The following is a 14316-nucleotide window of genomic DNA, read 5'->3' on the forward strand; positions in this document are numbered from 1 at the left end:
GAGCGTGTTTGGCGTAAAAATCGTCAGGAAGAAGGAAAAGGAAGGCCGGGGAGCGAGCGACGCAAACCAGGCGGGCGAGCCGCCAGCGGCCCGGGGACACCCCCGGGCCAGCGGCCTGGGGACGCCGCCTGTACCCACACACGTACACACACATGTGCGCACACGGAGCCGGGGAGGGCGGGGGGCGGCTCCGGGACTCCCGTGCACCCACAGCCACCACCCGCCCCCTGCACCCCCGCGGCGGGCGGGAGGCCTATGGGGGCGCGGCGCCGCTGCCGGAGCGCCGGCAGCCCCTCCCTCGCCGCTGCTGCCTGCCCGAGTGGGAATAAAGACAGATAGCGGGGCAGGCAGCGGCCGGGCGGGGAGGGAGGGCTGAGCGCAGAAAGTTTCCTGCGGAGCCCGCGGGCGGCAGCAGCAATGTCTGTGCTGCGCGGAGCGCTGTGCGGGCGCCGCCGGCCTTAGGGGGAGCGAGAGCGGAGCGGGGCCCGGCAGCGAGACCCCGGCCCGGCCCGTCCTCTCCTCTCCTCTCCTGCGGGCGGCGAAGAGGAAGCACGCCGGGCAGGGACGGAAAAGAGGCGCCGGCCGGAGCGCGGGGAGGGGGAGCGGCACCGCGGGGACAGCCGCCGCCGGCAGAGCCCGGGGGGAAAGATGAGCTTGTTGTCAACCATCGACACCAGCGCCGCGTCCGTCTACCAGCCCGCCCAGCTCCTCAACTGGGTCTATCTCTCGCTGCAAGACACGCACCAGGCCAGCGCCTTCGATGCCTTTAGACCCGAGCCCTCCTCGTCCCAGCACCCTGACCTCGGCTACACCAAGAGCACCCCGGAGCTGAGCTCCTCGCTCAGCTCCAGCTATCTCAACAGCTTCTTCCAGCTCCAGCGGAGCGAGGTGAGTCCCCGCCGCCGCCACCCGGCGCGCAGCCCCCGGCCCGCTGACCCCGGCCCCCCCCCGGGCCACAACCGCCATGATGCCCCTGCAGCTTCCCCCCGCCTCCCCTGGCCGGGACCGAGCCCGCCGGCGGGACTGGGCAGCCCCGCTCCCGGCCGCTTCCCTCCTCGAGCCTTCCGCTCCACCAGTCCCGGCCCCTCTGCGCTGGTGGCAGCGCCCGTCCTGCTAACGGGCCGGCGGCCGGGCCGGGGCGAGGCGGCGCAGCCGGAGCGGCATTGGCGAAGCCGCCCGCCGCCGCCTCCTCCCGCAGCCGACGAGCGGCGAAAGGCGCCCGTGTTGACAGTCTGGTCAATGGTTACACCGGTTTCCCTTGCCAGAGGGACGGGGGACACACAAAAAGAGTGCTACATCCGTCAGAACGTACAGAAATTCCACTCGCCGCCTATATATTTCTCCACAAAGTGATACTTTAAAAGCTTAATATAAAGAATATACATAGCTTAAGAGAGATCGGAGACCAGCACTATTTGAAAGGGAACGTGACAAAAACAGTGAAAAGAAGTTTTGCACACATTTCATAACACAAGACTAAATGAAACCAAAGGGAAGGAGGCTAAAAAACTAAGGTATGCAAAGATAATTCACTGTGGAACTCCCTGTCACAGGAAGTTGTTGAGGTCGAGCACTTCTGCATTTCACATGTGTGGGGATAGGCGAGGTGGCACCTTGAACACCGTAACTCACAACCTCTCCAGAAGAGATGCAACAACATATTTATTCCCTACCATGGGGCTCTTGCTGAACGCATTCAGCAGTGCCTCCACTTGACAAGGGTTAGATGGACTATGCATCCAACCTGCCCTGGCACTTCCCACAGAAGTCCTCTCAGTGCCATTTATGTTGAGGTTTAAGAAGTGTTCTCAGTCAAAATACACATTCCTGTTCTGTCAGCAAAGGTACAGGGTTGTTAATTAAAAACAAATTCCCCAACTGCTCTGGTGTTATAGCTGTTAGCAGTTAAGAGTTGGAGTTATATATACACATTCTTTTTTCCTTAATTAGAAATTCTTCCTTAAGAATTTCACAAAGCACATCCACACACTATTTCTGAAAGTGTGTAGTTCAAGATCCATTCAGTCTGGTGTACCCAAGCTTACTAAGCACAACATAACATACCCAGTTTAAACCCATGTAGACTTACCAAGTACATCGATTTTGCAAAAAGGTGATCAGGCAGTGTAATTTAAACTTCTGGCTACCTACCTGTTGATAGCAAATTTGCCCCTTTCTGCTTGGCTTATAAGCTTTGTGGTGCCCAGGTAGTGACAAGATGCCAGGAGTTTGGCCTGCATGGGCTCTTCAGATTGGGACCCTGCTCAAGTCTGTGTTTGTTCAAGTTAGAACACATTGTGCTTACAGCGGGTTCTTTTTCTTCTTGGGCGAAAAAGGAAAGAAAAAAGTAAATGGAGGCTGCATTCAGGAAGCCTTTGAGACAGTCTCTTGAGAAACAGTTTTCTTAAATTGTCTTTCCCCCAAGTTAATTTTCTGCTTCTACTATGCTCTTTGCAAGTAGGGCTAATCCTTTTGTCACACTCTCTCCCTTTCCATTTGGCTCACATTTCTTTCCATTTTCCCTCCAGAACTTTTCTCCTTCTTTCTGGAAAATCTTTTCCTTGGTATGCCCCTGTTTCAGCCCCAGCTCTGAGCAGTTAGCCCTTTTGAAGCCTTACCCGGCCATGCTTCTTTTGGATGCCAGCAGTAGCTTTAGCTGCTGCATTTCTATATAGATTCCTATCATCCATGAGTTGTATGGATGCAACTTTATTCTGCTCTTTTTAACCTCATTCCACTTTTGCGAGGCACATGAATGACATCAGCTGAGAATGCGAGCTCTATAGCAAGCCTACGGCATTTACCGCTCAGGAAATAAAAGACTCATTTCATCCTATACAGATATTGTAATATTTTTTAAAGATCAAGCATGTTAGTTTGTTCCAGTTCATTTTCCAGCTTGTCACAACAATAGCATTCACTAAGTGGCCAACAGAGACACTTACTTCTATGTTTCCAGTCTTTACCTGAACTGTGTGTTAATACAGGGTAACCTGAAAGGAGGGAAAGAGGCACCCATCTCATATGGTATGGGAATGCATTTCCCCTGATGGATATACCCTGAGGAAAATAGGGGACCCTTTAGTTGCATAGGCTAATGCTGCCTGCTTATACAGCAGCTTTCATTCAAGGGTTTAGAAGGCATAAGAAATACTGTTGCTCAAAAAAAGGTGTGTCAGTATGTTTGATGCTCCATTCTTTCCAAAACCTGGAAACTAGACTGGTTTTCTGGTAGGAGTCACTTAGAAGTGTCATGCTCTTAATTCTTGAGATGCTAACATTTGTTTATTTGCAGATGCCATTGGGTATACACTACGTATTTCAAATGCATAAAATTATTTTGGGGAACATTAGTATTGTATGCTGCTTATGCTATAGTGGGCTTATGCTATCTTTGGAACAACACATAGTTAAACTGTTGACTGTTTTCTACACAGTGCTTGCTTTGGTTGGTATTTTTTCCCCCTCCCAGTTTTGTCCTGGGTTGGCTTAGCCTGGAGTTGAGCAGTGACAATGATTGACACATAGCTGCACACAATATTTAGAAAGTGATCTAATGAGCAGCCAAAATAGCAACAGATTGAGAAATGATAGGATCATAGGGTGTAAAATAGTCGCGTGTCCTGTACATTACCTTGCAATTGAAAATTTCTGGAGGAGAACACTTGGAACAAGAGGCAGCACTTGTGAAAAGTTGCTATTATACAGGGTTTGCAAGTCTGCATGGCAGTGCCTGTGTATGTGACTTGCATGCTGACCAAAGCAACTGGACAGAAAAAACCTCTAAAGTGCCAGCACCCACAGAGTAGTCTTGCACTTCACCAAGATTTTTGTCCTCCAGACTTTTTCCACTACAATGGACGCCTTCTAAATAAACATGATGAACACAGCTGTTTGGTGCATAAAAGCCCATTGTACCAGGAAAAAAAAAGCAATCATAAAGGTTTAAACAGTAAAGCAACAATGAGTGTTTTGTTCCATATGCAAGACTCATTTTGCAAAACAGACCTGCTTTAAACAAAACTTTACTGCAGCTTTTATTGTCCTAGATATGAAACGAAAGCATGTTATAACATTAAGATGCATTAAACTGGCTATTGAACTGAGCTCCACCCTCATTATAACACCATCCATCAGAGCCAAATATTTGAGGTTTTGTTGTGGGGCTGGTTACAGAGGATTTAATGTGTTTGAGACAGAGCCAGGTAACTGTGGCTTTGTGTCATTGAGTGTTATAATTGAGAAACCTAGAATAAGGGTGTAAGAGATTCATGGTATGTTTCTATACTCACAGTAGGCATCCTACCAGATCAATGCTTTCTTCAGTCAAGAAGAGACAGCAACCAGTTACTAGGAATTACCATATTATAGCAATCAAACATGGTTCTTTGAACCCAGAGTGGTAATTCTGGCAGAAGCCAGTATTTACACAAGAGAAGGAGCCTGCGTCCTAATGAATTCTTTGACCATCTGCAATACTCTGTGTGTCTTTCAAGAGAATTCCTTCCAGAAACCTCTATGGCAGCTACTTTCGGGATCTAAAGCAGATCTTATTTAAACACAAATAACTGCATATACTAGATTAGAAAATAATCACTGTTTTCAAGAAGTAATTCATGTTTCTGACTCAGGAATTTCCAGTTCCAGTCCTTATAGGCAAATGGGGAGCTAACTGGGAATGAGAGGACATTGGCTAGTTCAGTTCACTATAGTAAGGTGCAAGGTCACTCAGAAATGCAATTTTGTAGAATTAAACAAAACAAAACAAAACAAAACCAGCACATACTGTGGAAAATAAAGTTCCAGCCTCTGTGAAACAGCAGCAGGTCTGCAGCACTGGGATAGGTAGCACTTACTAGAAAGCTTCCCAAAAAAGAAAAGTTGGTATGACAGTGACATTCATATATTAATGACAACAACAAAAACCCATGAAACACTGTCAAGAACAAAAGTCTGCGGAAGCAACTTGGCATTTCTACAAAAAAACCCACATTTTATATCAAACTTGTTTTCTATCTGTCTTTGATAGAATTAGAGGAATACACACTAGCCTGATACTTGATGAGAAAAGAGCTGATACATAGCCTAGGTGAATTAATTTGAAGGATGATGACAAGATTCATCATTCTTGTAGTATCAGAACAGTACAGGGACTGCCATACAAAATCGGGTCATTGACCCACTTAATGGTCGTATCTCTGAGAGCAGCCATGGTTAAAAGATTTAAAAGAGAGAACAAAACACTTGGCAAGAAGCTGCTCACCACCAGTACGCTCCTAGGGCAGATACAACGGAGATGCTGATTAGCAGAAATTGCCGTATGCTCCAAAATATTTCCAATTCCATTCATTTTGTGGAATATTATTAGTTATTCTAACACAGAGCGTATATACGATCCACAGAGTGCTTAATGTGCTCAGCGCTGCAGTCAGGACTTCTTGCTTCTCACTTGCAATCTAAACAACCGCAGTATTATCTACTCTTATTTCAGAATTGTTATTGACAGTCAGAGTAGTGCAGTGTACAGGTTGCCTGCAGTACATGAAGGTATCCATTAATAATAGTGATTATTATTACTTGATTGATCTCATTTTCATTTTTCTCACTATTCATGTAAGTACTAACATTTCAGTGCCCTCATCCTTCTACAACTTTGACTGAAAAAGGAATTGCTGGGCTATTGCTGTGTTGGGGGAACTTGTGCTCTCTGCCTCAAGGTGATTGTACGTTACAGATATTTTGTGGATACTTGAAGTGCCAGTCAGCTCTTTAAACTGCTTTTCAAGAAGTTAAATGTCAATTCCCTTACTGGTCCTTGTAAGAGACTCCAGGGAGCTGAATCTCTGTTAGTCAGAAGACAACATGCATTTGGGGATCTTAGCAGCATTGGCCTCTTCCATCCTCCCACGCAGCCAGCTTTACAGCCCTTTTGACGATATTGCCTTGTCACACAAAGTGCAGCTTTCAGAGCCCACTCTCTATTCTGGACTCAAACTGTCAGATCCTATTACAGCTATCTGGGGGTAACAACTACTCTATTTCCAATTCCAGTTGGATGTGTGCTTTAAAATGCAAAATTTGGGGGGTTTTAAAATTTAGAAGCATTCTTTTTTGCTTCCCGGTTTTATTTCTGCATCCATGGCCTCATGCTTTGTTAATTCTGTCTTTAGAAAACACCCGTTTTTGCCAGGGAAGGAAAAAACAACCATAAGTGAATATACTGCAGGAACTGGAGTCTGTATTTTGTATAAGTGAGACTCAAGTTATCATACAAATTACACTGTATCCCCTAGGCATGGATTTAGACTTCTCAACTCTCTAGGATTGTGGTTGTGGGCTGCATATAGCAGATACCTTTCTTATTCTTGTCACTGAGGCTAAATTACCCAAAAGCTATTTGATTCCAGAAGGGAATACACAAGAGCTTGGTTCTCTCAGGCAAGTACTCTAAATAGTTACGTTGCTTTTGCCAGGCTTCATTACCCGAGTAAGAATAGCAGAAAGCTCCCAGAAATAAGAAGAGAAGGTATGTCAAAGTTATACTCCAGCAGATAGAGCCTCCTTTGTTGATTCCTTACGCTCCCCACACCTAAGCAAATACCACTGTAGCTCTGCAGCACACCTGCATTACCTCTAGCTTACACTAGTTTACAGCAACAAAAGTATTACCATAGTCTTCTGCAGCTACTTAGTATCACGTCAAAAGCTGAACCATGTTTGGAAAGCTGGCAAAAGCTAAAATATTAATTGCTGAACTTAAGTCTTCCAGAAGAGGAATATAGGCTTTGTGCTTTACTATTGAATTCTTTTTGACAAGTAAAAAAACCCCAAAACTCAACTAGCAGCAGGAGAAAGACAATTGTATGTGTTCTTCCTAATCAGTTGAAAATATTACCAATTCTTCTAAATCTCTTGAGACTTTGTATTTATGCAAACAACTTATGGAGAAGAGCATCAGCATTCACTTTCTGTCTCATGCCTACATCCATGTCTTGAAAAACTTGATGAGCAATACACATAAAAAAACCCCCAAGCCATAACTGGAGGCAGAAGCCTGTAGAGTTCGTGTTACAGTTTTGTACATACAGATTTCAGTTCCAATTATGTGTTTACAGTTTCTTCCATCCAAAGTCACCCAGACAAAGGGACGATACAACTGTGTGTTGAGTGATGATTTTTCATCCCTCCATCTCTTTTGCTCTGCAGACACAGTTATTCAGAATACAAAGGGAAGAGCCTTTTCCAGTGAACTGCACAAAATAAGCAGACAATCAAGTCTTACTTCATAGAATCATAGGATGTGTTTGGGTTGGAAATGACCTTAAAGATTATCTGTTTCCAACCCCTCTGCAATGGCTGGGAACACCTTCCACTAGACCAGGTTGCTCAAAGCTCTGTCCAACCTGACTTTGAACTCTTCAGGGAAGGGGGAGCCACAGCTTCTCTGGGCAACCTGTGCCAGTGCCTCACCACCCTCATAGTGAACAATTTCTCCCTAACGTCTAATCTAAATCTACCCTCTTTCAGTTTAGAGCCATTCCCCCTTGTCCTATCCCTACATGCCCTTGGAAAAAATTCCTCTCCAGATTTCATATAGGCGCCCTTTAGGTACTGAAGTCAGCTTTAAGGTGTGTCCCTGGGGCCTTCTCTTCTCCAGGCGGTACTTCATTTATGAAGTGTATGGAATGAATGGATAACCAAAAGATAGACAAAGCTGCTTTTATCCAAAAGCCAATCTTGCCCCACCCCCTCTCCTTTTTTTTAATATTGTTGGTTGGTTTAGGGATTTTGTGGAATTGTACAAGAAAGATAGCAAACGACTTTTATTAATGGTCCTGTTACTTTGGTAATAAACAATTAGCAGAAAAGATCACATTACTGACAGTCAGTGATGAGGATTAATGCAAAGAAAAGATTCTAATTCAGAGTTTAAATGGGCCATTAAGAGGCCTCTGTCTCCTGATTTAAGCAATATTTAAATATAAGACTAGAGGATTTTTTCCATACTCTTTAAGAAGAATGAAAAATAATGACACAGTGCAGTTGCAGAAAGGTGCAGGCACAGATACTGCAAAGCTAAATCATACAGTAGTGATAATATGATTTGCATAGAAACAAAAGCAAATGTGTTCTTATCTAAACCTGATGCACACATATAAATGTATATAAAAGTGATACTGGGTATCACCTTAAAGGTTCTGAATAGTTTCTTGAAATACAACAGTTACTATTTGTACCTCTTCTCAGTTTCTTTTTGCCAGGTCAGTTGCCAGCAGCCTGATGCCCATTTTGCCACTCTCCTTAACTGCCTTTCTTCCTCTTTTAGAAAGCCACAAAGAAATGATTAAATTAAATGGGAAGAATGAAAGTCTTTGCTTTATGGCAGTTTACTTGGTTCAGTCTGGGTTCCAGAGAAGTTATAGTGATCAAAGGAACCAATTAAGTTTTACAAAGCTATTCAAATCTTACAGTAATGCTGACATAATTCAGACAGATGATATAAGTGTCACAACTTAGATCCCTTTTTTTTCCTGCAGGTCATTTTTTATTCTCAGAAACATTACAGACAATCTGTGATCTGCTAAAAGTAGAACCTAAAATTATACACAGATTGACTTGAGGAAAGCAGAATAAATGCAGGGTTACAAGGCCTGGGCTTTGTCCATGTCTTTCATTGTCTAGCCAGGCCAGCACAGCTGTTGGGAGTTTTGGTGGTTTTTAAGTTTTAACATGTCACAAACCCAGCCCATTACTTTCTATTGTATGTTTTGGTGTAAGCAAATACTAACAAGTCCAATACTTTGACTAAGAGGAATTTTAAGGAGCCTTTTGCAGGCTGTTCTTCTTAGCTCTTTCAGCTGCTGCTGATAGGAGATCTGCTACCTGGTCTTCCAAACCTGTATCTTAGGAAATACATCTTGTATTTCTACAGATTTAGTTTGAAGATAAGACAGTGAGCTCATGGTCCAGGACTTTAGCTCTCATGTCCAAAGCAGAAATGCATTCCTGCTGTATTAAACAGCCACCCACACCTCCTCCCTGCACATGGCACGATTTGGCATCATTTTTGAATGAACACAAGTGCAATACCCGAGAAGGATCACGGGAATCTGGAAATCTATATTTACATGTCGGACAGCTAACTGCCAACCAAGCATTTTAATGGGATCAGCTTACTCCCATAGGTTTTCTTCTTGCCAGCATAGAGGTTCCAGGTTTCTAAACTTTATTGCAATTGAAACAGGGGAGTTGGGGCCTATATTTCTTCACACTAAGCCAGCCTGCTAGGCAACTATCTGTGTTGTGTGTATTAGGGTTGTGAATACCTGTCGTTGAACAGAAAGCAAAGGAACTATTGTACCATCATTGCATCCTGAAAATGGGAGATTGGTAAGAACTCTTAAGAGCATTCAAGCACCAGTGGTCTTTGAAATAAAGGTGTTCTTATCAGTATCTTTCTCCAACATACATTGCAACTGAAATTAATAGAGTAATAGATTCATTCCCCTAACAGATCCAACTTGGAAAAAAAATCCTTAAGTCTACTTGGAAACCAGATGACTCAATTGTTATAATTTATCTGAAGCAGATTGTGTTTAGTTTTAGGTTTACTTGCTTGGATATACCAGGCTGTGCTGTATCACAACTGATTAAAAGTGTGGCTTTAAAAGTAGATAAAAGCTTTAAAAGCTGGAGTCACAAAATGAAATTCCAGCCTGTCATTTAGTACATGGAAATAATTTATTTTCCTCACTATATTCAATTTAATAAAAGTTTTTGTCTTCCTATGAGTGCAGGAACTGAGGCCCTAAGCGCATTGCTAGGGGCCCATTCTGGGCGGATGATGTATTGTTTCTACCTCTGACAGCGACCTTAGCTTTGCCTCTTTTAAACCTTGGCAGCCATCGCAGAGGTTTCTGTGCCAAGAAGGCATTACTGAATGTAAATGATATAAACAAAACTGTCTCAGACTTAAAGTTCAATCTAACCCAAAATGGACATTTCATAGCAAAACCTTTCATCACGCAAGAGCTGCACAGGAGGTAAATGCTTTCCTAAGTGTGTCTTGAACAGGCACATACCTATTTCCGGGTGTTATTTTTCTTAGGTTTGGAGTGTCAAAAGACCCACCAAATGAGAGGAAACCCGACTCTTGTTTTTCAAACTGCAGGTCAGATTGAGACAAGATTTCCTGCAGGAAACAGAGATGTTAACAGAAAGTGCAGGGGTCAAAACATGTCCATCTGTTTCTCCCCTCACTTTATGCTACACAACCTTCATAACCTCCTCCTCGTCTGAGAGCCCTTTCTCAACAAAATAGGGTTATTTTTTACACTGCGAGGAGGCATTGGGATTGAGGTGTCTGGCAGAGGCCCTTCCCGCAGCCTTCTCTTGCAAAGGTCAGGGAGGTTGGCAGCCCACAACCTGGGTCGAGACTCAGCTGCAGGCAGTCGAGGGACAGGGTGAGAAATGAAAGCTCCTGTGGGGATGTGTTAAAGTAATTTGCAACATGAATGGTCTCCGTTGTCCCCAACATAGAGCTCATGTGTTAGAGCTTCTCTTTAACGTAAGTGGGCAGTTGTTGAGTGTTCAGCAGATGAGAAGGATCCCTGCAGGGCTTGGTGGGAGATTTAGAAGGTTCCTCCAAGACTGTGTATCTCTGACCAGAGGAAATCTCTATCCTTTCCTTTCCCACCTTTCCGTATCTGCCATTAAAGGTTTTTTTGCGAGGTCACCATACATTGTGTAAAGTAAATGTCCTCGCTGAGATCTATAGCAAACCTTTCCTTGAGGCTGGAATAAGGAGGGTCACAGTACTAGCAGAGAGCCAAGAGGCCTACCTGAGACTCAGCAAGCCTGAAGATGGTGACTTATCAATTTATTAACTGTCAATGTTTTCTTACTTCTATATCACTGTATAGTACATGGGGAGCAGCATTTTTTTTTATTTTTATTTTTTAAGATCCAAAAATTTGTGAAACTCATTGAAAGCTTTGGATCAAAATGTTAGAGATAGTGGATTTACAGCACGGTGAGATGGTGGCATACATTGCTCTTCAACCTTGCCATGAATTGAAGGTACGCCAGTCATATACAGGGAAGCGTGTTGCACCCATTTGCTGTCCTGCAGAGTCTCAGCAGTAGTGAGCAATTACAGCCTAAGAAGCCACAACCAGGTGAGCTGTCAGATCTGGAATAAATAGATTAGATAAATCTGCTGGATTAAAGATTCATCACCTTACCATTGACCTGCCTCACAACTACTGGCAAGTCAGGACACATTTTTAGTTGTCTCCCTAACACATTGCTTCTGCAATAGGAAGGTCCTAGTGCCATTTATCTGACAATATTCAGAAGTAGGCACTAATGTTAGCAGTTTAATATGATCATGTATTTATCTAAAAACTCCTATAGAAGAAGGATGAATTAAAGTATGTTTGGCTAGTCTAACTAGCCAGGAATGTATTAATTAAGGTTTACTTGAGTAGTTTATATTTATCTGTATTTTAGATGAGAAACTTGAGTAATTTAGATTTTACTAAAGTCAACCCAAACCTAAAGTTTTTTTACAGCTAACTTAGACATTGACTTCAGAAGGAAACAGAAACCCAAGTCTTTTTTACATCCTACAGGCAAACATTTTCTTCACCAAGCGATGAGCTTTGCTTGCAATTATCCAATGACAAAATGTCACTGAGTAAACTCTTAAACTGGTTTCTGTAAAAGTATTTATAATTTACTAGAGGAGGGAAAGCAGATGTAAGCCATACAGGAGCATTTTTTGAGGGTTTCCATTTCAGCCGTGGTAATTAAACTTCTCCATTTCTTCTGGCACTCAAATTAATAACAGCTAAATTTATGACAGTATTTTCATTTAATCCCTCTGTTTTCAGAAGGCTTTGGGGTTGGCTGTAATCAGTGATTCTGCATTTGGCCACTTATAAAGAGCTGAAGCACAGAAAAAATCACAGATTTGAGTGCTTTTCTCCTCATATGATCATCTCCAGGTGCAACTGTTGTGTTTTCACACATACTGCACGGCCCCGCAGATAAATCCCATGACAGAAGCAAGCCTTGGTGCACTATCAGAGAAGACAGGTGTAGGCCCTCAAGTTAAGTTTTACATATTAGCACATACAAGCCACTGAATTTCTGTTTGGGTAGCTTCAGATTTCTCTCTCCTCCAACATGGAAATAGCAACTGAGTGAGCATAATGACTTGTCTGTCCTGGAGTTTTATCCATGACACTGCACAGGGATTTACTCAGTTCTTATCTTCATGGAAATCCAAGCTGATAACTTAAGCACCTTTTGACATTTCAGTGCAGGGCTAATAATTAGCATGGCTAGTCTGGTTACCATCATACACACTTCACAGACTGGAGAATGTTTATAATTTACAGTACATGAAAACCTTACTTTTCCCACACTGATGATAGGGCAACCCAATTCCTTCTTCCAACAAACATCAAACAGCCATGGCGCCTGATAACTTAAACTCAACTCCAGAAGTTAAGACGGCTTTATTTTTGTTTGCTTTATTAGGTTGGCAACATACTAAAGCAAAAATAAGTCACCAGAATTTCTTTACTCATCGCTTTTCAATTACAGACTGTTTCATGTAGTGGAAGAATTGATGACTGGACTATGTTATAGGAATATTGGAATGTTAAAGGACCTCATTTCAGTATGTGCAATTAAAACAAACATGAAGAGAATCACTAGCAGAAATCATACTGTCTTACAGACCACCAAACAAATGTACTACCCACATGCAGGCTATAAACCATATCAATCAGCACAGGTCATTCTAGCTTCAGGTAACTGGTGTTCATACTTGAAAAGTAAGACCACCTATTTGTTCAAATGTTTCATTGCATATTCCTACCAGTACCATTGTCTTTATTTTGAACATTAGCCATTGGTAAAAAAGAAGCTGAAGAGGTAAATTCTGTTTCAGCATTTCCTTATCCACCCTCTTGGCACATCAGGCACAAAAGCCATCTTTGAAAGGCAGGCACTAGGCAGGAGGATCAAGAGCATTTACCAAATCATTCACTTAACTAGGAATTTCTTAGAGGTGAGCAACATGCTGGAACTCTTGAGTCACTCACATATGTTACCCAACTGGAAATCAGAGTAACTAAGCTACAGAAGACAATAGTTGTCTCTTTCACAAAGGACCACACTGCAACCTTACAGATTACGTGCCCTTTAACTGGAAACAGCAAACAAGTAACAAAGGAAGCCCTGCTTCCCAACACCACCAACAGATAGAGTTTATAGATCTCTAAACAGAGAGGTTACTTTCAGAAATTACAATACCAGATTTTCGGTTTAGTTCATATTCAGCTAAATCAACAAGTTTCATAGGAAGGACAAACAAACTTACATCATCAGCTCGAACTTCACAGCAAGCCAGTTTCTAAGTTTTACTACCAGAGACCCTGTCTTCCCCCTATACAGAAAGATAAGGAAATCCTGAATTCATTGCAGCTGGCCTGATGAGCCTTGTAATTAGGACATTCACTGTGGTCTTTCGACTTCTGGAGAGACTAACCCTTTCACTGCCAAATCCTTTCCATCTTGTTACAGCTCAAAATGAGACTCCATTTGAGAGGTATTGTTACCTGCTTCTCGAAGATACAGGTTTGCTTTGTTACTGGCACACTGTGAACACAGAGTAGTCATTGCTTTTGGTGGAATTCATCAGAGGAACAGTCTCCCTGCAACCTTCCAGATGTGTACCAATACACTTGAGACCAGAATGATCTAGAAAATGCATTTCCCTCTTCCTCTCTGTTTTCCTTTCTACTGTGTCTGCCTGAGACCGTCAACAACCTTCCTGCCACTCTGATCATCCCCTTAGAGTGCGAACCTAATTCCAAGGTTTTGTTCAGAGCCTTCTTAAAAATCACCTTGCAGCACTGCAAACACTTAGTAAGGGTTGAATTGCTGATTTGCTCAGTTAAGGTCCCCAGACAGGAAAAACCCCAACCTATTTTATGTATCTTAGCAATATTCGTTCACCGCTTGTCTTCTACAAAGTGGACTAAATTTGTTTTCATCACATTCATTACACGTTCCTGAGCTTTCACTATTTGATTCCAAGGACAGGGCTGAACTTTCCCACCACCACCCTTATTATATAACTTGGCTTTCTGGAATGGCTTTTTCCTCATCTCCTTCTGAAGAACCGGAGATTTCCACAGCTAGCAACAGGATGTAACACCATTTGTGCCGGTGCTCTTTATAGTATATTTTAAGTGCCAGATTGATGTGTTTTTCACATGGACCCAAAGTTAAATTGATTTA

At 42.9% G+C, this 14316-nt stretch overlaps 1 protein-coding gene across 1 annotated transcript in view; it reads left to right on the top strand.

Moving 5' to 3' along the window:
- The first annotated feature begins 246 nt into the window (after positions 1–246).
- Positions 247–14316, top strand: part of ZCCHC24 (zinc finger CCHC-type containing 24) — a 111077-nt gene continuing 97007 nt past the window's right edge. The window contains exon 1 of the mRNA XM_061380044.1: positions 247–888. Coding sequence (XP_061236028.1) covers positions 649–888 — 240 coding nt within the window. The 5' untranslated portion in view covers positions 247–648. The remainder of the gene's footprint in view (positions 889–14316) is intronic.

The sequence above is a fragment of the Neopsephotus bourkii genome, unplaced genomic scaffold, assembly GCF_033783945.1.
Source record: "Neopsephotus bourkii isolate Nb327-2 ecotype Australia unplaced genomic scaffold, CSIRO-AGI_Nbou_v1 NB_1783, whole genome shotgun sequence".
NCBI lineage: Eukaryota > Metazoa > Chordata > Aves > Psittaciformes > Psittacidae > Neopsephotus > Neopsephotus bourkii.